The sequence below is a fragment of the Lytechinus variegatus genome, chromosome 6 (assembly GCF_018143015.1).
Source record: "Lytechinus variegatus isolate NC3 chromosome 6, Lvar_3.0, whole genome shotgun sequence".
NCBI lineage: Eukaryota > Metazoa > Echinodermata > Echinoidea > Temnopleuroida > Toxopneustidae > Lytechinus > Lytechinus variegatus.
Genome location: NC_054745.1, coordinates 16074855 through 16100913, shown reverse-complemented (window position 1 = coordinate 16100913; position 26059 = coordinate 16074855). Strand labels below are relative to the sequence as shown.

Here is a 26059-nt window from a genome sequence, read left to right as displayed (position 1 = left end):
ATTCTTCCCTTCTTCATTTCTTCTTCTTCTTCTTCATCTTCTTGTTCTTCTCTTTTCTTCCTCTTCTTCATCTTCTTGTACTACTTCTATTCTTCTTTTTCTCTTCTTCTTCTTCTCCTTCCCTATCTTCTTCATCTTCTTCTTCTTCTCCTCCTTCTTTCCGTCATACCCTTCTCCCCCTCCTTTCCCTCTTCTTCGTTTTCGCCTTCTCCTTAACTTTTTATGATCCCTTTGTAATATCTTATTGATGCTTCTGTTCATGTTAACATAATTGCTATTTATGTATTTTTCTTGTTAAGCACCGTTTTTAATGTTTACTATTTCAATTTTATATTTTGTTCCACAAGGCCTTAAACATGTTAAACATGCCAAAGGAAATCATTCTTGGAACTGTTTGGGCACATTGTAACCATGTCTAAATAAAATCAATCTTATCTTACGTGTACCATAATCTCATGTTAATCAAATAAAAGAAAAATGTGACCTTTATAGTGACACTTGTTCTTCTTCTGACTGAGGTATTCTTATCATCCAATATCCTAAGTGGATCTACAGTGGCTGTTAATTAAAAGAAACGGATTATTCGGAATGCAATGTCTAATGAAAAAAAAAGAAAAAAAAAAGAAATGAAATGCGTGTATGTGCTGGAGGATGAATGTGTGCATGGGCGAAAATCCCAGAGGGGACAGGGGGGACGTGTCCCACCTACTCAAAATAGTAGGGGGGACACAATATCAAATGTCCCGCCTGCTATTTTGGGTCTTTGGAGATGCTAAGAAATATATAACTCAAAATGGGAATAAAAAGTGCGTTTTGGGACGAGATGACCCTTTTTTTTTCCTTGTCAAAAATATTTTCTTCGAAATGACCTTAAATTTTAGGATAGCCTTTTTTTTTTTGCTTGTCGAATTTTCCAGACCCTTGTCCCCCATACCTTTTGGGAGAGATTTCCGCTCCTGAGTGTGTGTATGTGTAATGACTTCGTGGTGAATGCACGGACATTTTGAGAGCTCCCAACATTTCATCAAAAATTGGTGGAATATCCCTTTAACCCTTAAACTTAACAAAGAATACGAGTTGATATTAACCTGAGGACACAACGAGAGAAAATATCAATCTGCTGCAAGAGCAAAAACAGTGAGGCAAATACTCCCCAATAGTGAGCAGTCCACCACTTCCACTACAGGCGCCATGTCAGGTGACACGTCATTGCACGAGGATAGCAGCGCTCAGGGAGCGGCCATGATACCTCCGGAACTCGTTTCCTTTATGCTGGAGCCAAGGAACTCATTCACACAATTAAACGGTAAGCTGGATAAACTTATGGAATAAATGTATTATAAAATAAGATCTTGCTAATACTACTGTAGCAAACAAGTATCAGATCAGAGGGAGAGGGGAAGATTGGCCCTAATCGCGTATTCACTACGAAAAAATGATCATGTGAAAGTTGTTTTCAAATGATTAAGGTATTTAAGCTAAAGAAAGGATTCATAAAAATCTGACAGCAGCTCATTAGTAGAAAATTGTGTATAAAATTTAGGAATGGATGGAATGAAATGAAATACGTTGACATGAGATATTATGTTTTTATCTTGAAAGTGCTTCTTCACTTTTCTGTTTACATGTTCTTATGGATAACAGTTGTAAATAGTTTAGAAAGAATGACTGATTGAGTATAAAAAATGAAATAATTAACTTCAAGTGTTTGATATCAAGTCATTTCTATGGAGAAATAATGAAAAGTTAGAGAAAGGGTGGAATTAATTGAAATACACGGGTAGTAATTCTTCAAACTGAAAATTTTTGTGTTTTTCCCTTTTATCTCGCTGTTTTTTTTTGTATAGCTACGCTGTATATCGTGTATAGAAGGGACCCTTGGGTCCGTTGAATAAAACTTTTGCCATAAAAAACTCTGGCAAACAAAATTATGCCATTGAATTACACACGAAAGAGAGAAAATATCAATTTGCTGCGAGTAAGAGCAAAAACAGTGAGGCAAATACTCCCCAATAGTGAGCAGTCCACCACTTCCACTACAGGCGCCATGTCAGGTGACACGTCATTGCACGAGGATAGCTAGCGCTCAGGGAGCGGCCATGATACCTCCGGAACTCGTTTCCTTTATGCTGGAGCCAAGGAACTCATTCACACAATTAAACGGTAAGCTGGATAAACTTATGGAATAAATGTATTATGAAATAAGATCTTGCTAATACTGCTGTAGCAAACAAGTATCAGATCAGAGGGAGAGGGGAAGATTGGCCCTAATCGCATATTCACTACGAAAAAATGATCATGTCGCTACGAGAATAAAAAAGAATGTAGGATCGAAAGTGATTCCTCAAGCACGCAAATTCACGAGGAGTGTTAGGGCAACCCCTGAAAGCTGGTCTGCTTGGTCAGAATAGTAGTGATGTTTACAGATTCCAAAGAAATTTCGGACGTAACGTGAAAAAAATAGCTTGCTCTTGAAAAGAAACCAAAGAAATTTAATAATGAAATATGAAGCACAGTGAAAAGAATGAAAAAAAATTCATGCTGACAAAACATCGATACATGAAATGAGACAGTTTTCAGGCAATGGAATCATACATCTTAAAAGAAAATGTACTCTTTTGAGGGAATGTTTGTTTGTCACTTTCTGAAGATATTGGTATGATGAAATAAGCAAAATAGCAACAGATATCACGTATTCATGGTGTGTTAAGAAATCATAGAATGTATAATTAGGACGACAAAGTTTGCAGCTCATGAAAGTATGAAATTTACTTTTTTAATTGAAAGAAGGCAATCAGCAATGGACATGACAATGGAAGGACAAAGTAAGATGAAGCTGTTGGTTGCAACTAAAGTTGAAACAAATAGTAAATGCGCATTTAATTGCTAGTCATTAGAAAGAAACGATACGTAAATGCATATAAAGGAAATGAAACTAAATGATAGGAGTGCCTTTTGGATGGAAGTTCTTAGTTTTCCCCCTTTCTTTTCTTTTATGATGAAAAACTTTGAAAGATGTGTGATATGATGGATTTGTGTTTTTACAGTTGAAACTTATAATAAGCATCTTACAAGAGGTCATTAGAAGGAAATTATGAAAAAATTATGAAATCGTTAGAATGCAAGGTAACAGAATAACAAGGGTTTTTTAAAGATTGAAATAGCCTTTTCAATTTTCTATTCGGTTTCTTAAGAGTTGTGAAAAGGTGCAAAATTGAAAAAAGGATAGAAAATGAAAAAATATAATAAGTGCCTGGCAACAATAATTATCAAAACGAAGTGATAGAGAAATAAAGAAGGAATGAATGTGTTGAAACAGAATAGGAAGTTTTTTTTTAAACTGAAAGTTCTATACTCTTGTATCAATTGCATTTTGAGGAAAAATATCTGCAGAATGTGTATTAAAATGTTTACTTTCATTGAACATGCTGCAAATAATTCTAAGTGATCGAAAACAAGTGCTTTAAAAATGAGGTGGTGGAAAGAGAAGAAGAGAGGGTTAAATGAAATGAAACAAAATGATAATATATTTATATATTTTTTCTAACGGAAATCCTTTCACTTTTCTGTTTGCTACAGCAATAATAAAACTGTAAAAGTGTTTTGAAATGGTTAAATTTGGTATTTTAAGTTTTCAAGCAAAGGAATCATTCAATTGGAAGACGTTAGAAATAAATGATGGAACGATGAATTCAATTCAATTCAATTCAATAATGGTTTATTAAAAACATGCCTCGCAGGCAAAGGCTGAATAAAAAACATGTATACAATTTACAATAGAAAAATACTTAAATACAAACATGCAATGACTTGAAATTACTAGAGCTTCTTATTGTAATACAAGGAAATAAATTATTGAAAGTAAATTAAATCATAATTGTATTGAACATAAGAAATATTAAGTATGCAAATTATAACCACTATAATGAGGCACATTGTACATGCATGAATAAAAAGTATTAGAAAAGAGAAGATGGGGAAGGATAAAGACGGCATAGGGAGACAGACAGAAAAAGTGAGTGAGGGGAAAGGGTAATTAAACGGAGATATAGATAGAAAGTACAGAGAGAGGATTGGGCCAGAAAGATGAAGATTAAACAAAAGGTATGACAATAAATTATGTACAGAGTAGACTGAGTGGGGCAAGGCGTAGAATGAGGATGACTATCCTAGCAAATAAAGAAAACCATATCAATAATATCGTCGGGGGGGGGGGATGGGCTAGAAATGAAACAATGGTAAGATTCTTTCTCACTTCTCTTTTAGGTTTTCTCTTTCACTCTTTCATCGAAAAATGTGAAAGATGTTTTAAAATGATTAAGGTATTTAAGCTAAAAAAAGGATTCATAAAAATCTGACAGCAGCTCATTAGTAGAAAATTGTGTATAAAATTTAGGAATGGATGGAATGAAATGAAATACGTTGACATGAGATATTATGTTTTTATCTTGAAAGTGCTTCTTCACTTTTCTGTTTACATGTTCTTATGGATAACAGTTGTAAATAGTTTGGAAAGAATGACTGATTCAGTCTAAAATGAAATAATTGACTTCAAGTGTTTGATATCAAGTCATATATTAGGAGAAATAATGAAAAGTTAGAATAAGGTTGGAATTAATTGAAATACACGAGTAGTAATTCTTCAAACTGAAAATTTTTGTAATAATAATAATATGAACATTTGTAATGCGCCGGTAACATCATAAAAAGATGCTCATGGCGCAATAAAGAAAAGAAAAGAAAAGAAAAGGAAAAAGAAAAAAGAAAGGAAGGAAGAAAGAAAGAAAAACCTACTAAAAAGAGGGGTAGAAAAACAATTACCTAAAAGCTTGCGTTTGTGTTTTTCCCTTTTATCTCGCTGTTTTTTTTATAGCTACCCTGTATATCGTGTATAGAAGGGACCCTTTGGTCCGTTGCATACAACTTTTGCCATAAAAAAACTCTGGCAAACAAAATTATGCCATTGAATTACACATGAAAAACTCTCGCAAGAAAAATTGCCAGGATGTGATGAAAATCAGAGAATGATAAAATATTCTTTCAATTGAAACTCACTTTTTGGTAGTTTAATGACGATAATTATGTAAAACTGAAGCATATAATCAGAAGCCTCTGATAGCAGGTTTTTCGAAATATTTTTTTTCATTTTAGATTTAAGAAATGATGGAATGAGATTAAACAAGAGGAGAAGAAATTTTCTATATTTGAAAGTGCTTCCTCACTTTTCTGTTTGCTCTTTCAATGGTTTGATCAACCGTTGTGAAATGGTTAGTAAAATATGACTAAGTTGGTCATCAAAATTGATTTTGAAACAAATAATAATAAGTGTTTGATAGCAAAGTACTATTAGAAGGAAGTGATGGAACGACAAAGAAAGGATGGAATTAATAAAATAATAATAATAATCCGCTTTTTTATATAGCGCTTAATACATGTAATACATCAGAACGACGTGTCTAAGCGCTTTACAGATATATCATTACCCCGGTCATCGGATTCAATCAGTCATTCCCGCACACAAAATGTGCACATCCTCTACTCCCTGGGGAGTATTCCAGTCAGTAGCCCGTGAGGCGCACACAGTACTGGACAAGCTACAATGACTTTCACATCCTACCGGGTACCCATCTAGCACCTGGGTCGAGAGTGGCAAAGTGTGGATTAACGCCTTGCCAAAGGACGCCAGACCGTGGTGGGATTCGAACACACGACCCTCTGTTTACAAGGCGAGAGTCAGAACCACTACACCACGGCTCCTCCACGTGATGAAAAAAACAGAGTGAGAAGACATTATTCGAACTGGAAACTCTTCTTCACTATTCTCTTGCTCATATTTTAATGTATTATTGCTTCACTGATACTTAGTATTAAAATATTTACCTAGGTACATATACAGTGTACCTAACACAATTTAAATAAGAGTTTTGAGAGCAAATATTTAAGAAGGAAATGATGGAAAGATGAAGATAGATGGATGGATATAAATTAGAGAATGTGTAGATTTCACAAAATGATTATTCCTCTTTTCTTTTAGTTTTATTGACATCTGTAAAAGATGTACAAAATGGCTAATTTGGTTTCTTTTAAAGTTGAAGCTACAGGTATTGGGAGAGACTTTCAGACTGATAGTCGACTTTACTTTGTTCTACTCTTTATATCAATGATGAGCAACTGTATATTAAATTGCTTTGAGTACAGTGCTAAAAGTGTGTGTGTGTGTGCGTGTGTGTGTGCGCGCGTGTGTGTGTAAGGGGGGTGTGGCGTCAATTTTTCTAAATCGAAAATCAGTTGTAGAGTTTAAACACGATACAGAATTTTCAACTTTTACAGATTTGTTTCTTCTAAAGACCTCCCGCGTATTCATTTCCGCTCATTTTGTTTTAAATACCTATCGGTATGACCCACCGCGTGAACATAGACAAAACAATTACATTTCATTCTATATTGATTTTTTCATAATGTTTTATATACAAACACCGCACATTAGGAACAATAACGTTATCTGGGAATTATGACATATCAACCCTCCACTCTCCCTCTCTCGCAACTCCTGGGGGGGGGGGGGCGTTTCATGAAAGGACTTGTCAGACGTTTTATCCGACAAGTCCCATTTTATCCGACAGTTACCATAGGAACAGAGCCTCTTATCCAATCAAAATCATGGATAGATGTCAGATCTGACAACTTGTCGAATGAAAATATTGATGAAACGCTCCCCTGTTTCTCAGTGTTTATTTTTCATTAATTTTTCCCACTTTCATACTTCCTTTATCTGTCTTTAGTCTTCTCTGGCATTCTCGCTTCTTAACCAGTCAGTCCTTGTCCCCCTCTCCCTTATTTTCGACTGTGTCCCGAGCCCCTATCTCTTTAGGTTGAAAGCGCCTGGCAGGCAGCTGATTATTGCTCCCAATATTGTGTTTCTTTTAATCTCAAATACTACTCATCCTCTGGAATGACTCAATCTATTGGATACTTAGAGGAATATAGCTTCTTTTTGAGCCATTTGTGGATGTAAACAACGTTTTAATTGCTGTACAAAGGATAATTTATTATTGCACTCTATACATTGGTTTGGTAAGACAACCATCTTCATACACTCATTGCACATTCTTACCCAGCATAGCACCTTACAGCATATCCACTCAGCCTTGAACTGCATAGACTGGTCTCAACATGAATAGACCAGTGCTATTGTGTTTTATGCAGCATGAAGCCGGTGGTGATCATTTCATTTGTTTGTACTTTACTATGTGTGTGCAGAAATCAACACTGTTACCAACCTGTTTGCTCTCTACAAAGTTACAAACCAAATTGGGTTCCAACATCTAAACTGTTTCACCATAAATACTTATCTACACGTATTCCGTACTACAGTAACAGCAACTCATCATTTCAAATTGAACTCTTAATATGCGGTGATATAAAGCCTAACCCCGGCCCAGCAAATGTCACTAGGAACAATCATCAAAATCATCATTATTCTTCATCCGAATTATATGGCTTACAGAACACAAATAAACAATCACTACATCTACCACATACAACATGGAAAATCATCAAAGATCTTGGTATTCAACGGGAACCTCTTCACCATCGTGGCAAACGAGCAGGAAAGAGAAAAAACCTGATCGCAATAGGGCGGCAACCAGTTCATCTTTCGATAACAACACATGAAATTGCTTGTAATGATGATCAATGCACAATACCAGTTATTATCCGTTCGAGAATTAAATATCGGCGAAAAAAAGGAGTTCATATTAATTCACCTAATCTTCGTCAAATTAAATTGCATAGAAGTGAAACCAGTAGATATTTTTTACCTAAATTTTTATTGACAAATCCAAGATCGATCAACAACAAATTGGATGAGCTTGAAATCATCGTGAAAGAAAATTGTGTTGATATAGTAGCATTGACAGAAACTTGGGAAAATGAAGTTTCACCTCTTGAGTTGTTACATTTAGATGGTTTCGCAACTTTTTCTAGACCATGTAAAAATCGACAAGGAGGTGGGGTAGCTCTGCTTGCCAAGCATGAATTTCATCCTCGTCTTTTAACTGACATTAAAGTACCAGAGAATATTGAAGCAATATGGGTTATGTTAAGACCCTCTCATTTACCCAGGAAAATTTCAAGTATCATTTTATGTGTACTCTATTTTCCTCCAAGAAGCACTAATGAAGCTGATTATGCAGATCATGTTATCTCGACAATTGACTCTTTACTTGTGAAATACCCTGATGCAGGGATAACTGTACTTGGTGATTTTAATGATTTGAATTTACAAGAAATACTAAATGATGACATGTTTAAACAAGTTGTAAATAAACCAACAAGAGGGCACAATATACTTGATAAGATTTTTACAAACTTTTCTGAATTTTATGATAATGTTTTTATTCTCCCGCCAGTCAGCAGAAGCGACCATAACTGTGTTATTTGGTTTCCTTCTAATATTTCTAAAAGAATTATTGATAAGAAAATTAGAATTGTACGTCCTTTAACGGATAGTGGTTTGAGGTTGTTTGGACAATGGTTGACATCACAAACATGGGAAGAAGTCTTTTTAAATACGTCTGATTTATCAATAATGTATACCAGGTTGATCGATAGCATAAAAAATAAACTTGATTTATACTTACCTTCGCAAGAAGTAAAAATTAGTCAGACTGATAAACCTTGGATAACACCTTTTATCAAATCACTTATACGTGACCGACAAAAGGCTTTCAAAAAACAAAATGACACTCTTTGGAGACATTTAAGAAATAAAATTGCTCAAGCTATCTCCGTTGCAAAAACTAATTATTACAATACTCGTATAAAAAAAGAAAAATTAAATAATCCTTCAGCCTGGTATAGACATATTAAAATACTTACGAATGGTAATCAAGACAATATTCCAATCACGATTCCTAATGTTGACATTGAAGATGATCTATATTGTAAACAAGCAGCTAACGCAATCAACAATTTTTTTGTGTCAATCGCTTCTGATCTTTCTCCTCTAAATAGAGGATCACTACCAGCTTTTTTACCTTCTCAGTTTGAAAGTCCTGAGATCAGTTGTTGGCAAGTCTATTGCAAACTGCGTAAATTGCAATTACATAAATCATCAATCAGAGATGATCTCCCCATTCGTGTTATTAGAGAATTTGCATGTGAATTGAGTGTACCGGTTACTAGGATACTCAATATATCTTTTAGACAAGGAATAGTACCTTCACAGTGGAAATTCGGTCAAGTAACTCCCATTCCAAAATCTCATCCACCGTGCATCAATAATTTACGTCCTATATCTTTAACTTCACATTTTGCTAAGCTCGCCGAATCTTTTATGGCTCAATGGTTATTGAAAGACATTGAGAAACAAATTGATATGCATCAGTTCGGTAACAGACCAGGATTGTCTACATCACATTATCTTGTTGGTCTATTACATCATCTCTATGACAATGCAGAAAACAAAAAATCTGTGTCCACTGTTGTATGTACAGATTTTAAAAAGGCGTTTGATCGCCTGGATCACAATATTCTAATTAAAAAAATGATTAATATGCACATAAAACCATGGATCATAAATTGGATTGTAAGTTTTTTGGAACATCGTAAACAATGTACGTTATATCATGGAATCTTTTCTGATATCAAAGTTAATCATGCCGGTGTGCCCCAAGGGACACGACTTGGCCCGATCCTTTTTTTAATTATGGTAAATGATTTATGTGAAAATATTCCTATACATTATTTTAAATATGTTGATGATTTGTCTTTAGTACAATGTCGTAAATCAACCGACAATTCGCAATTACAGTCAGTACTCAATTCAGTGCAATCCTGGTCACAATCAAATAATATGTCACTCAATCCCTCAAAGTGTTTTACTTTACATATTACTTTTATGAAAAACCCCATCACTCCTGAGGTTCTTGCCATTAATAACTCTGCCTTATATAATGTAGAAAGTATCAAAATTCTTGGAGTTATTATACAATCTGATTTGAAATGGAATTTACATGTCGATGACTTGGTTAAGAGGTGCAGTAGAAAATTATATATGTTAAGGAAACTGAAAAAGTTCAACTTACCTTTGAAGGATTTAGTGACAATATATATGGGTTATATACGACCAATTTTAGAATATTGTGCTCCAGTTTTCCACAGCAGTCTTACAGCAAAACAAAATAATACTATTGAAAGAATACAACGGAGAGTATGTAAAATTATCTTAGGACATAATTACATTACATACTCAAATGCATGTCAGGTATGTAATTTACCAACACTTGAGGAGAGAAGACTGACACTAAGTAAAAAATTTGCAAAATCTCTTTCAACTCATCCATTGTGTAAGACATGGCTACCTCGAAAAAAAACATACAAACATATCTCTTCGTCGTACAAACAACTATCAACAGTTTCCAATAAGAACAACAAGATTTAAAAACAGTCCATTGCCTTTTTTGGTAGACATACTCAACAAAAGATGAGTGTGTAGACTAAGAAAGGCAATGCAAATGGTCCTCACCCTATTATAAAATTATTTTTGTCATTTAAATAAGTGTCAGTCTCCTCTCCTTCAAGTCTGCCATTATCATATTACATTCACTCGTTCATCATGTTCATTGTCTTTTATGCCTTATTTAAAATGTATTTACTTTTAAATGTATAACCGTTTTTAATGCATTTTACTATGTACTTAATAATGTGCCAAAACCAACTTGTAAGCATGATCTTTCCAGCTTTTGCTGTTTTTTCATGTATGATTGTTAACATGTTTGATCATCAATAAAGACCATTTTTGAATTGAATTGAATTATCTCTAATTTTCTCTACTTTCCTTCTCCTTTTATCAGTCTCCCTCGACCTCCCATTCACACGGTTTATTGCCATTCGTCTACTGCAATTTTGTCTACTCACCACATGGTCTAATGTCATTTCGTCTACCATCAGTTGGTCCACTATCCACATCGTCCAATTACAATTTCGTTCAATTACCATTTTCTCTCATAGCCAGTTGGTCTAATAACATGTGGTATAAGAGCTATTTGGTCTAATTGCGTTTTGGACAATTGGTCCAATGACCATTTTGTCCATTTTCATTAGTCTTTTACCATTTATTCCATTAGCCAACTGGTCTAAAGCAATATAGTCTAATGACCACTTGGGCTACTTTCATATAATCTATGTTCCATTTGGACTAACTGTAGTTGGTCCACTTTCACTTAGTCTAAACCCATTTCGTTTAACAACCATTTGGTCTAATCACCGATTTTTTTGGCGGACGTTTTTGCCCCCCTCCTGTGGAAAATCCTTGGTACGCTACCGGTCCTAGTTACCATAGTGATGTTTTGAAAACATTTATTATATCTTTAATAATTCCAAGCAGGGACGCTCTCACATTCCTATTCCAATGTATAATTAAGAAGTCATTTCGCCGCCCATACTCGGATTGAACGCAATGTATTTGTGTTAGACGAAATGGCTTTTTGACAAACGAAGTTAGAACATAGTTATGGTGAGAGGACGAAATGACAGTAGACGTGGAATGTCATTTTCTTTCTTTTTTAGAGTTATCTATTATTTTCTTTATTTTATTTTATTATTCTCTCACTCACCCCTCCTGCTCCATGTGCTATAATTTTCTTTATACATTATCGATCTCTTTTCCTTTTCCCCTCTCCCTCTTCCCTGTGCTAACTATATACCTCTCATTCTATTTTATTTTTCTCTCTCCCCGTCTCTCTCTCTCGCCACCCACTCCTTTTTTCGGAGTAGCGTGAGCGCGTTTCAAGTTTTTTATCGTATCACATATTTCTGCAAGGCGCTGCGAGACCAGCAAACACGACACTTGGCATGCTTGGCGCTCTGTTAGTTGGGCATGCTAAGCTTACACTTTCAACATTATTTGCGCCTATTTGTAAGAGCTAGGAGCCACTTTATAAAACACTGAACATTGGACCTGGAACTGTTTCAGGTAGGCCTCATGCATTATTATCTTAATAGCTGAGCGATATTTCGACTGGTAGGAAAATATTAGAGAAAATAAAATATATGTTTTTGAGGAAATACTGAACTGAATCTCAAAGTATATTACATCTTTATCAGTTTAAATCATTTTTTGGGAATCGGTTAACAGGCTTCTTTAGTATTAAAAATTAGTTACGGGAGTTGTCAAAAATGACCCTTGATGTACAATGGATACACTTCTAAATACATGGGTTTTTGTTATTTACCTTTTTCATCATGTTGAATAATGAATAACCACTAGGAATCCCATAAAAAAGATACCGTTTCCCCACTTTTTTTAACGATTTGATACTTTGGTGTTTAGAGAAAATAGCAGGAACAGTTTTTAAAGGGGGATGGTCATACTTACGTTTTTATACAGGGTTTCGGAAAAAAGTACGGGGACTGAAGTCCCCGTAGCCCCCCCCCCCGTTTCCGCGGCCCCTGTAAAGTTCTTCAAAACGAAAATGGAAAGAAATATTAAGTCATTCCCTTTTCAATTATAACTCTTATGTATTTTAACTTCACTTTAGTTTTATATTTATGAAGTATAATTTTTCTATATTCTCTTTTGAGACCCCAAATTTGATGTACCTTTGGTTTTTAAGTTAATCGGGAAGACTTGAATAATCATCGCAACGATGTTGACTCGCCTCGTTCTCATCTCATTGTTGTTCGGTGAGTAGATGGGCACTTTGTTGTTAAAGGACAAGTCCACCCTAACAAAAAGTTTATTTGAAAAAAAAGACAAATTCAACAAGCATGACACTTAAAATTTCACCAAAATCGGATGTAAAATAAGGAAGTTATGACATTTTAAAATATCGCTTAATTTTACAAAACAGTTATATGCACATCCTGGTCGGTATGCAAATGAGGAGAGAAATGACGTCATCAACTCATCATTTCTCTTGTATCTTATTATATGAAATATCATAATTTACTCCTAATGGTCAAGTGAAACAACGATTAATTCCTCCCTGTGCATGTGCACTGCATACATAGTATAATGGTATCGTCAAGTTCTCTCTTATTGTCCAATCTGTAAAATATGAAGTAATGTATAATTCAAACAATAAAAAACAAAAGAAATAGTGAGTGAGGGACATCAAAGACTGTCAAGTTTGCATGTCACTGAGTTGTGCACATCGCTGTTTTGTGAAAAATAAGCGAAACTTTAAACTGACATTACTTTATTATTTTACATCCGATTTTGATGAAATTTTCAGTGTTATGCAAGTTTGATTTTTCCCTGTTAATTAAAATCACCATTTGTCTGGGGCGGACTTGTCCTTTATAGGCCCCTATTAAAATGTGGCTTCATTGCTTTCGAGTAAAATTTTAGACCCTCCCACTCTAACTTGGAAATAAATGAATTGATTTTGATACATTGATTTGCTTTTGTCTGAGTTTCCACCTATGAATCAATGTACTTAATGACCAGGGGCACGTTTCACGGAACTATCATGACTTTGTTATTATTATTGGAATCCTTTAATGTGATTGGCTGTTGAGCTTGTTCCCATTGTAGTTGTCATAATATCAAAATTACCACAATTGCAATTTTTTATGAAACAAGCAATTGGGATATCACAGACTTGCCTTTTCAATCTCTAAATATAATAAGGGGCGATTGAAAAAAAAAGATGCGAAAAAAGTACCAAGAACATACATCATGAAGCTCCCCTGATGCTTATAACTTGCTTTTTTTAAATTGTATGTTTTTTATATAATATGTATATGTTTGTAAGAGACATCCCTCGCTGCCTTATCTGGAGTCGGAAGGAATGGCTTGCAGGTTACAGGAATTTTACAGTGCTTCCAGGCAGCTCCAGGACTGCAGCGGGGGAGTCCTTTTTCAAATTCTGTCATACTTTGTAATGTCATCATTCTAAGGTTCTGTTTGTTGTTTGAAATGCCAAATGAAATAATAATAATGATAATTATGTATTGAGGAAACACAAAATGATGATGCTGCCATTCGATTTGCTCTAGCAGATTTGCATACAGGATACAGGCTGGTTCACATTTCATCAAGACTTATTATAACATCAAATTCATGATTTATATTCATAAATGTTATTAGCCAATCAATTGAATGATTCCAAAAGCTTTACCTGGTTGTGCAAATTCGTTATTATAACAAGTTTAACGAAATGGCTGAAAATCTAGGACTGAGTTCCATTTTTCCTTTAAACTCATGAAACAGTGGTATCTTTTTTATTGTTATAATATTTGCCCTATATACTGGCATGATCATTCATCCTACAGGTGCTTCGACCTCATCGCCTTGCACCAAGGATGGTGACGTCATCACCAACTACAGGAAGGATCCATACAGATCATATAGGAGAGGCACCACAAGACATGACGTCGCCAAGGCTGAATGTTCAAATCAGGGTAAATATTTTTGGAGGTTAGCAGTGGCGAAATGACCCTGAAATCTTGAAGAGCAAAGCAAAGTCTATTTTACGAAATTTTCTTTTTTAAAACCTAGTGAGATATCAAATGATTTGATATTTTTAATATAATGAAAAAAGTAAGTTTGTGATATATTGAGAAAAAAATACTTATCATTTTTAGGGAGAGGCGTAAGCATCTCATTTGCCCGTGAAAGATAGTCCCTATATGCTTATAAAGAACAATGTTATTTGAAACCATGAATGATGGCACTTTATACAAAAATTGACATGCTGTTTCCATGCCAACCATGTTTGTCAGTTCGAATATGGACTTTGAATAAATCATGACATTGACGAACCAGCAGAACATTCGCTATTTTAAGCGTACAACGAGAAACGTGTCTACAAGAGTTTATACACGTTTATCAGATGCTAGGTTTACTGACTGCTGGTCTAATATCACTTGGTCTAATTTTCAGATGGGCTAGCAACAATAATAATAGTCTAATACTAGTTCGTTTATTGTCAGTTAGTCTAATACCAGTTCGTCCAATCCTCACTTGGTCTACCATTAATTTGGTCTACATTGCAGTTGGTCTAATTTCCACTTCGTCTAATTTCCAAATAGGCCAGCATTCATTTCGTCTACATGCACTAGTATAATTTCCATTTGGGATAATGCGTTGTTGGGCTATTCCGTCTAGGTCATCATACATACAGTATATTCATGTTTTTGTGTTTTTCATTTTCATCTTTTGAACCTGAACACGGAAGAAAGACTTAATATTGCATTGCATTTTGCCGCTATAGGCCTTATCTTAGGCCTATCCATTTTCTTAAAGCTAGATGACAGTAGTTGCAGTAAAACACTGATTTCGTGAGAAAGTCTGTAAACCAAGGTTAAGTATTACTATATCATCAATCGTCAATCTAGATCTGGTACAGTTACATAAACTGAACTTTGTGAAATCATAAAATCTAGGCTGAAAAACAATCACAGTGAAGATCGCCAACACAGATATGCACACGTGGAACAGTGTATATTATATCGCTGGAATAAAGACCTGACGGAAGTCCCCGAATCCGCGCTTATTTTGCTTATGTCTCAGCAATTACACAATTTCTTCCAGAATCCTTCGGCACATATTTTTTTATTCATATAAACAGACCCTCGGGTGGTCTTTATATTGGATTCTGTAAAAAAAAGTCATTTCGAGATCGTTGCCACAACTGGCATTTATCTTTGAAATGAGGGGATGAGGAGGAATACAAAAAATAAGAACAAGCAAAAAATAAACTAAGAGGAAATAAGAATGATAAAGTTTGAATGAAGAAGCCCTACATTAAAAAAAAAGTTGATGAAAAAGAAGAAAAAGAAGAGAAGATGAAGACGACGAAGAAGAAGAAGTGAGAAGTAGAAGTGTAAAGAAGAAGAAAAGTAGTAGTGGTAGTAGTAGAAGCAGAAGTAGTAGTAGGACATGTGTTTGAGATGGTTTGTTTGCAATGACATACAAGCTACGCATGTTGGGGATGATCTTTTACATCCAATTTTAATTTACCTCAACGTTTTCCTTCAAAAAAGGTTTTATCGTAATTTAAAAAATAATACGAGATGTTACTGTATTTTTTATAAAGATAAATAATTCCGAGTTTCGTAATTTTGTCAAATTAATGAGATAAAAATTACATCTAACAGAACAAGTGACAATCTATCCCAGCCACATGAAGTTTGTTGTCGGTGCATATCGTCTGCTGCTATTCGTTGAGTTGATTTGCCTTCAGGTTCGGATTATATTCACTTGTTTGTAAGTACAGTTATATCATTATTTTCCTTCTTCATAGTAAATTTTGGAAAGAGACTCTGTCTGGATGTGGTTATTCATTTTCATGAATTCAATTCGGCCCACGCGGTGTAGCTATATAGCACTTGTAGCAGCTGCATGGGTTGGTAGCGAATCGGCATGTGATCGTGTTGCAAGTTGAATTGTCCGACTCATCATCATCGGCGTAATTCCCCAAATTTACCTCCAACTACGTCACTTTGTTGTTAACTTCATCATCATTCTCTTCATCTTCAAAATCATCAATTTTAAAATCAAAATCTAGGAAAAATTTTGGGTGTTCTTTCATTTCGGGATCGAAGTATTCAGTGATAATGTGGAGAAAACAAACCCTTGCAACAGGTTTTGCATGCAAGTGGGCCTTGATGTGTGAGAGCCAATCACGTCTCTCGTACAGACAGTGGCGTCATCGAAAATTCCCAATTTCGCGGACGTAATTCTGCGTGTTTGAAGCATTCAGAGAGAACTTTAAACTATCAATTAACTGAGTTTCATCGGTCCTCATGATAAATGATGTACATCATCGTGTTCTCCTTATTTTCTCCTTTAATTTGATATATGATTTTCCATTTTTACGATTTTCAATATATTTCTACTTTAAGAAAGCGATATGACTACTTGTCTCGGCTCGAAGATACACGATGATTATAATGAGCATATTAGAGCATAACTGTCAGTAGCCCCAAAACATGCAACCATGACAACAAACAAAGAGAATTGCTGCTTACCTTCAATGGGTAACTTGTGCTTGCTTGTTTGCAACAATAGAATCAACCCTTGGTTGGATTGGAGACAGGCTCAAGCGGAAGATGGCATTCAAGGTGTCTTCACAAGCTGAAGTTTTAAGCTACTGTCAGTAGAAAGTTCCATCAGTTCATTTTCAAGGGTGATAGAGAGGGGCATGTCATCTGAAGAAGGGTCCACAGAGAAAAGGTTCAATATCCAGAGGTTTCCTTCTCGTGGGTCCTCCGGAAAGTAGTCAGCAAACTTCTGTGACAGCTGATCCAGATGCTGGATAATGAGACCAGATATGTCCAAATGGGGAAGAGATTCCAAGGTCTCACATACCAATTGTCCACTATTCACTCTCCTGTTCCACAAAGTAAGCTTCTTCTTGAATCCTTCGATTTTGTCAGCAACCAAGAACACTGAGCTGGTCCGTCCTTGCATCGATATGTTGAGTTGATTTAACTGGTCAAACATATCTGACAGGTAGGCAAATTTTGCAACAAAGTTATCATCTGCATAGTGCTCAGTAAGGGATGATTGCTTCTCCTCAAGAAACATACGGACTGCATGGCGGAGTTCAAAGAGGCGATTTAGTACCCGTCCTCTTGAGAGCCATCTCACCAGTGGCGTAACTACGGGGGGGCATGGGGGGGCACGTGCCCCCCCAATCGGCTGGCCCCCCCCAAAAAAAAAAACGGGGAAAAGGAGAAAAAAAGGGAAAAGGAAGAGAAACGTAGTGGGGAAAGAAGAAATTATTGTTGAATTGTGTTATGTTATATTACGTAAGAAGCATTTTTTCATAACATTATGAAACATTATTTGCTTTGGGCCTATGCTTTATTGTTCCTGGTGCTCGCATAGACTGTTTAACGGGATATATGATCCTGTTGTACTAAAACCTCCCGTTTTCAAATTAATATACACCAAATATATTTCCTCCCAATTCGAGTTATTGTTTTATGTAGTGACATTTGCTACTTTTCATGACTACCTAAAGTGATCGCCCTATTTTAAGGTCTTAATATAAAACATTTTCTGTCCGTGCTTATGCTCGCATTAGTGGATTGGTGAGATGTCTGCTCCTCATGAATTCCTAAAATCTGTCCTTAAAATGTCAATTTTTCTGATCTGAATATCAACATTTTTCAGCTCGCGCTTCGAAATAGTGAAATACGTAAGGTCTTAGTGAATTCCTACAAAACAAGCCTTAGAATGCCCCTCTTCAGGTGTGAGTTAAACAAATTTTCAGCTCGCGCTTCGTGCTCGCAGTATTTGATAAGTGAGATGCGTATGATAATCACGATACGATGACTACAAAAAGTGCTTCATGTGTTAAGATGTAATTCTAAGAAAATCAGCAAAGGATGGCACTAGCATTAGATGACTATATGCTGAGATATTTATACTCTAAATGGATACCTAAAATATAGTCCTTAAAATGTCCCTGTTTGGGTCAATAAATACAAAAATTTCAGCTCGCGCTTCGCGCTCGCATTGTTTGTTTAGCGAGACAGATCATGATTACAAAAATTTGCTCATAATGTCCTTTCTTAGGTCTCAATATCAAAAATTTTCAGCTCGCGCTTCGCGCTCGCATTAGCTAGTCAGTGAGATACATATCTGTTTAATGGCACTACATGTCCTTTAAATATCTATATTAGGTCAGTATACCTGGCAACTGAGCGAGCTTCGCGCGCTTCCTAAGTGACTCGAAATTTTTTGCTGGTGCCCCCCCAATGCCGTGACCCACGGTACGCCACTGATCTCACCTCACTGTGGTACACAGTTCTTCCAATCGACCCCCTTCTGAGTGAAGTAATTGTCAAGGCAGAGTATATAGTCCAAGAGCATTAGGCCAAAAAAGGAAAGGAAATTTCAGGTAACAAGCTGATTTTTTTTCAGGATAGGTTCAGGGATATGTCTAGAATAACATACTAAAAGTCCTCATGTATTCTCCTTGAGGGTTTTCCGTAATCCAAGATGGCGTCCAAAATGGCCGCCATTACGGAAAATGGCCATAACGCTCTCATTATCCGACCTAGACATCAAATTTTGGTGCATATTTCATGGTTTAAAGGTGTGAAAGAGCTATTGATACAGGTTCGAGTGAACATAAGCAGACCAGTATACCCAAAAATCCAAGATGGCGTCTAAAATGGCCGCCAAAGCCTAAAAATCCGCAATGTATCTATTGCTTATGTTAGTATCTTTAATTCTGTTTCCATTCAATGGTTTTAAGGGTCAAATGGTACATTTGGACAAGTTACAAGGACAGTCAGTGGTCAAGTATGTCCAAAAATCCAATATTTCTTCAAAAATGGGGTTTGAAATGGCTTATATTAAACACAAATGGACATAGTACTTTTAATATCTGCCTTGATATATGATTGTGGTGTCCAAATCATAGTTTGAAGGGAATGGTTAAAAAGACACTCAGTGGTCCAGTATGTCTAAAAATCCAAGACGACTTCTAAAAGTGGAGTCTAAATGGACTGCTGTTCCTGAAAAATTGACATAAAAATCAAAGACCGCTTGTAAAATGGAGTCTAAAATTGACATAGTTCATCTAATATCTGCCTGGGAGATAATATTTTTGTGTCTAAACCATGGTTTAAGGGTCAGATAATACATAAGGACATGTTAAAAGGACATGCAGTGGTCCAGTATGTCCAAATATCCAAGATGGCTTCCAAAAATGGAGTCTAAACTGACTACTATTACTAAAAAATTACAAATTTCATTAAAAATCCACCCGAAAGATATGATTTTGGTGTCGAGACTATGGTTTAAAGGGTCAAATAATCCACCAGGACAAATAAAAAGGACCGCCAGAGGTCTAATGTGTCCAAAAATCCAAAATTGACTGCTGCTACTGAAAAATTGAATTACTTCATTAAGAATCCACCCGAGATATATGATTTTGGTGTCGAAACTATTGTTCAGAGGGTCAATAATACACTAATACAAGAAAAAAAAGGACCGCCGGTGGTCCAGTATGTCCAAAAATCGAAGATGGCTTGTAAAAATGGAGTCTAAAATGGTTGTTGTTACAAACAAAATAACATAGTTCATTTAATAGCTGCCTGGAAAATGATAGTAAGCTGTCTAAACCATGGTTTAAAGGGTCAAATAATACAATAGGAGAAGATAAAAGGACACTCAGTAGTCCAGTATGTCAAAAAAATCAAAGATCGCTGCCAAAAATGAAGCCTAAAATGAATGCTATTACTTATAAAGGGACATTAGTTTATTTTACATCCGCGTGAAGATATTACTAGTATTTTGGTGTCTATAGTTTCAGGAGTCAAATAATACTCTGGGACCCCTCACAATGATATGCAATTGTCCATTGTGCATTAAAATCCAAGAGGGCTTCCAAAATGGCGTGTAACTCCCATCACTTATAAAAGGTCATACTTCATATCCACCTGTAAGAAGTGAATTGGCAAATATAGGACAAGAAAGTAACAAGGATGTTCAGCTTTTCATTATATGCAAAAATCCAAGGGGGTAAAATTATTGAAAAATGCCTGCTGTTACCTGCTCCTGAAACCATAAGCCATAGGATCAGTTTTCCTCAATGCCTTTAAGAGTTGATACCGCAATTATTCCTCGCAGGTGGATATTTTATGAATTAACGCTATTTTCAAAAGATAGGAGTCATTGAGACGCCATCTGGGACTTTAAAGGCAAAATGGACAACTGCATATCATAGTTAATAGTCAAAAAAATATTATTTGACCCTTGCAAACATAGTATAAACACCACAATCATATCTCTCAGGTGGATTTTTAAAATAAATTTGTCATTTTTCAGTCAGAGCAGTCAATTAAGATTTTATTTTTGGAAGCCATCTTGGATTTTTTGACATACTGGACCACTGGCTGTCCTTGTAACCTGTGTCAATATATTATTTGGCTCTATAGACTATGGTTTACACACCAAAATCATATATGCCAGGCAGATATGAAATGAACAATGCCCATTAGTATGTAGAATCAGCCATTTTAAACTAAATTTTTAGAAGCCGTCTTCGATTCTTGGACATACTGGACCACTGACTGTCCTTTTAATTTTTCCTAATGTATTATTTGACAATTTAAACCACAGTATAGATACCACAATCATATATCTCAGGTGGATTTTTAATGAAGTATTCCATTTTCAATAACAGCAGTCAATTTTATAGACTCCATTTGGAATCCATCTTAAATTTCTGGACATGCAGGACCACTGACTGTCCTTTGAACTTTCATGATTTTATTTGACCCTTTAGACAATGGTGTTGACAACAAAATCATATACATGTATCCCAAGCAGATATCAAAATAATGAACTGTGTCCATTTGTAAGTAAAACATCCATTTTAGACTCCATTTTTGGAAGCCATATTGGATCTATGACATACTGGACCAATGAATGTCTTCTCAACCTGTCATAATGCATTATAAGACCCTTTAAACCATGCTTATGACTCACAAATATCATCTCCCAGGCAGATAATAGATAGACTAGTTCAATTTAGACTCCATTTTACAATCCATCTTCGATTTTTATGTCAGATTTTCAGTAACAGCAGTCAATTTAAACTACATTTTTGGAAGAAATCTTGGATTTTTTTACATACTGGACCACTGACCATGCTGACTGTCCTTTTAACCTGTCCTAATGTATTATATGACTCTTTAAAACCACGGTTTAGACACTAAAATGATATCTCTCACGTGGATGTAAAATTAACTATGTCCCTTTGTAAGGAATAGCAGCCACTTCAGACGCCATTTTTTTTAAAACTGTCTTGGATTTTTGGACATACTGGACCACTGAAACTCCTTTTAACCTGTCCTAGTGTATTATTTGACCCTTTAAACCATGGTTTAGATACCACAATCAATTATCTCAAGCAGATATTAAATGAACAAATGTCAATTTTTAAGTAATAGCAACCATTTTATACCCCATTTTTTGAGACAATCTTGGATTTTTGGACAACTTGACCACTGACTGTCCTTGTATCTTGTCCAAATGTACTACCTGACCTTTAACACAACTGAATAAAAACAAAATCAAAGATACTAACATTAGTAATCGATGAATTGTGGATTTTCAGGCTTTGGCGGCCATTTTAGACGCCATCTTGGATTTTTGGGTATACTGGTCTGCTTATGTTCACTCTAACCTGTATCAATAGCTCATTTTACACCTTTAAACCATGAAATGTGCACCAAAATTGGTCTAGAGTGGATGATGAGTGGGATATGTCCATATTCTGTGAATGGCGGCCATTTTGGACGCCATCTTGGCTTACGGAAAACCCTCAAGGAGGATATATGAGGACTTTTAGTATGTTATTCTAGACATATTGCTGGACCTATTCTGAAAAAATCAGCTTGTTACCAAAATTTCCATGTTAAACCTAATGCTCTTGGCCTAATGTATGATTTAAACCATGGATTAAAAAACACTTTTGTGAATTAAAGCTTTCTTCCATTACGCGGTTGAAATTATGATATTTCTTTGCATCCATCCTTAGATAAGCCGACAGGAGATGATGCTTGTTCCTTCAATCCTTGTCTTCATGGAGGCTCTTGTATTCTATCCAAGGAATCCCAGGATACTCCTGTGTATGCTTGGAGGGATATGGAGGAGATACCTGCCAGGATACACAAGGTGATCTTCAAGATCAACATAAAGTTAAGGATTTGATGCGCTGCGATTGTGTTTTGCCCCCCAGGTTTCCTCGACATAATATTGTGTCGCTGTAAATAAATGAAACCAAATGTTTTATGTAGAAAATACCCTCTAAACGCGTTTTCTGTTTCATTTCTACAAATCTTACCTTAACGAGGCTGAAAATGCGACGACTTTCTGAAGTTAAAAAAATTGTCATAATGAACAATAACCTCTTTGAAATTTATGGTGGTGAAAATCCGATGACGTTTTAAATAAAAAAAATACAACGGGAGTACCAAACAAGTCAGACACTCTATAGCTTTGAAGGAGACCCTATCGCCTTTATAAACGTCAAATTTGGGCTACCTTTCATCCGGCGGGGTGCATGTAGATGGGCTGGAGAGAGTCTGTTCACAATAAAGCTATTGTGAAATTTTGCGCATTTTTTCTAATCAAGGGAAGGAAATTGTTTTACAAGGCGCCCAGGAAATAACTATTAGTAAAACTCTTTCGCTTATTCAGGTACCCACGATATTCGGACATGCCCGGCAAACTGGAAACAATATGGACACAAGTGCTACAAGAATATCGACGCTAAACTCACCTGGTATAGCCACCTCTTCCATTGCAAGACGAATTTCAGCTTCGACGCCAGCCTGTTGGTTATCGAGTCGAAGGAAGAAGATTATTTCGTGTCCAGTACGTTTGATAATGTCAACCATAACGACATCTGGATGGGATGCGCTCGACAAAGGAATAACGACACTTGGTTTTGTCCTGGAAACTATGCCAGCTATGGTGCGGAAATAGTCGGCTACTGGAGTAGGTTTACAGTAACCTCAATTTCTCTATCATTTTTCCTGCTCTCGCCTTTACTTCTTTTCTCTCTCTCTCCTTTTTTCTCTGGGAGGGGGGGGGGGGGGTTGGGTCATTTTCTACAACTACATCGCATCTGTACATAGGTGGCACTTCAAGATCGTCAGCGTAGTCCAGAATGCGTGATGATGTAGGGAACCTTTCTTTCCTAAAGCAAACGTAGAGGAACTGACTACCAGATGATTCGGAGTATATACGCTAAGAGGATTTACACTGAGCTCAGAAATTATGGAGTCAGCCCCTCTACATTAAAATTTAATGTAGAGGGGCTGACTCCATAATTTCTGAGCTTAATAATAATAATGATAATAATAATATAGAGTATTTCTAAAGCGCAAAATCCACATTGATTACGTGCTCAAGGCGCTGCGAAAAGGAAATAACAGAAAAAATACACGGAACAGGGAGGGACAAAGATAAAAGGACAGTCATGACAATGAAAGGAAACTACTGGAAGGCAATTTTAAACATATGGGTTTTTAGAGTACTTTTTAAATTATCGATATTTGAAATACTACGAATGGAATGGCAACTGATTCCACAAGGATGGCCCAGCATGTCCAAATAAATGACCGATCCCCCACAATTTCTTGGATTTAGGAACTGAAAGCAAATTTGAATCAGAAGATCTTAAACGGGGAGGAGGATTGTATGGTAACAACAAATTAAAGGCCTGTTGCACCCACAAATGTAATAGCTGCCTCTATCGACGTTCATTTAACAAAGGGTTAAGGGAATCTGGGAGTCAGTCTCTCTTATAGATATCGGTGATCCCTCTACGCTAGCTTTTGGAGAGGTATCTGCAGTCTGTCAACGTCCACTCTAATGATAATAATAATAATAATAGTTTATATTTATTCATATAGTGCCTTTTCTGCGAGATGCAAAGTGCTTTAAGATGCCATCACTGCAAGGTCAGCGTAATTATAATAACAAAATTTCTAATGCGAACATTTCCACTCCAAGGAATGCTCAAGGCGCCTGACAATTTGATATAAATTCAACAAAATAAACAGTTAATTAGACAAAATCTCAAATCATTCATTGATATAAACATGAAACAGGGGAGGACGTTTATTATGTCAATGGACATTATGAGACTATATGACTGAAGAGATTTGATATTTGAACTGAGTTCCAGACAAGGGGTGCAGCAGCAAAGAATGCTTTGTAAGCCCGTGTCCTCTTTGTTCTGGGTTTAATGGAACTAAATGAGCAAAGACTAGTACGAGCGGAAGAAGAGGCATGAATGAGAGAGGAAATATAAAGCGTATTAGATAAATTATTTTATTATCAACAGGCAGTGAGAGTATTGTATTAAAGTCCAGTGCATAAATGATCAGGATATCAGAAAAAGTAAGTCTTCAAGTTTTTTTTTAACTGGCCCAGTGTTGGTAATGATTTGATAATGATATATTGCTGTACACACGCGTGACAAAAAAAAGCGTTTAAGGACGTTCCACAGTAAAAGCGAATTCCATGTCATTTTCACAAACTTTGCACATTAATACTTTAGAATCTGAATATTCGAATTATGCAAACAATAACATAGGTCCATGTGCGTGATTTTTTTGCTATAGAGCTTCAAACTCGCAAGATCACTACAATGAATCTAAACCTTTATTACTCAGTCAAAATACATGAAAAGTTATCGAATTTGACAAGAGAGTTAATAATTGCATCGTTAGAATGAAGAATCTATTTATAGTGCTAGCTATTTGTTTGCGATTTTAAGTCTAACAGCACTGTCAGTTCTTAAAAATGGCGTAAAAGATAACAAAAACTCAATCTAAAAATGTGAAATTTCAATAACAAACAATAAATACTGCACTTTATTCCAAATCCATATCATTTTCACCAAAATTTGCAAAGTTGTAGAGGAAGGTATACCTAAGAGGGGCAAGCATTAAAATAGGGATTCATGTGCTTGTTTTCAAACTATCAGCATTTTTATTAGAGCAAATGTGTTTTTAAAAACACCAACAAATGCACCAAATGCTTTGTATCTATGTGAAAAAAAATCAAAACCACTCTACCATTTATTCAAACTCGGGGTCACATTCGTGATTCTTGGCAGCACTGTAGAGTATATGAAATTGTAGAAATATTTTTGAAAATGGTCCATGGAATAATTACAGTTTCTTAGTTTCATAAAATAACGCATCGGATATGCAGTTAGATTACAGATGATGAGGAAAAATCAGCTCATACATCTAATTAATCACCTGTTCATCCATTGTGACGTCAGCGTGAAGAATGTAAAATAGATAACTGTGGAACGTCCATAAAAGGGTGTGTTTTTTCACTTTCGGACGCGGGCCGCGCTTGCACTTGTCAAGGGTATCAAAAACACCGATTTTCAAAAAAGGGGAAGTTTCGAAAGACTGGTCAGTGGTCAATCGCTGGGTCAAACGTACATGTATTTAGGGCATGCTTTTTTCCAACGCCTTTTTTTAAGACTAGCCAAACTTGATAAAGGTATGTTTTCCCCCAAGCTTTTTCTCCGGGGTCATATTCTGGCGACGTGTT

General features: G+C 35.8%; 1 protein-coding gene across 1 annotated transcript; it reads left to right on the top strand.

Moving 5' to 3' along the window:
• The first annotated feature begins 14289 nt into the window (after positions 1–14289).
• On the top strand, positions 14290–23469 carry LOC121416534. Its single transcript, XM_041610028.1, has 2 exons — positions 14290–14409; positions 23177–23469. The coding sequence occupies exons 1-2, from the start codon at positions 14311–14313 to the stop codon at positions 23462–23464; spliced, it is 387 nt and encodes a 128-aa protein (XP_041465962.1). The 5' UTR covers positions 14290–14310; the 3' UTR covers positions 23465–23469.
• The last annotated feature ends 2590 nt before the right edge of the window (positions 23470–26059 follow it).

What these genes read in the sequence shown, in the direction of transcription:
- LOC121416534 (XM_041610028.1), top strand. Translation starts at nt 14,311, where the DNA reads ATGGTGACGTCATCACCAACTACAGGAAGGATCCATACAGATCATATA. An exon ending in GGCTGAATGTTCAAATCAGG is followed by an intron (nt 14,410 to 23,176) that starts GTAAATATTTTT and finishes TCGCTTATTCAG; the next exon opens with GTACCCACGATATTCGGACA.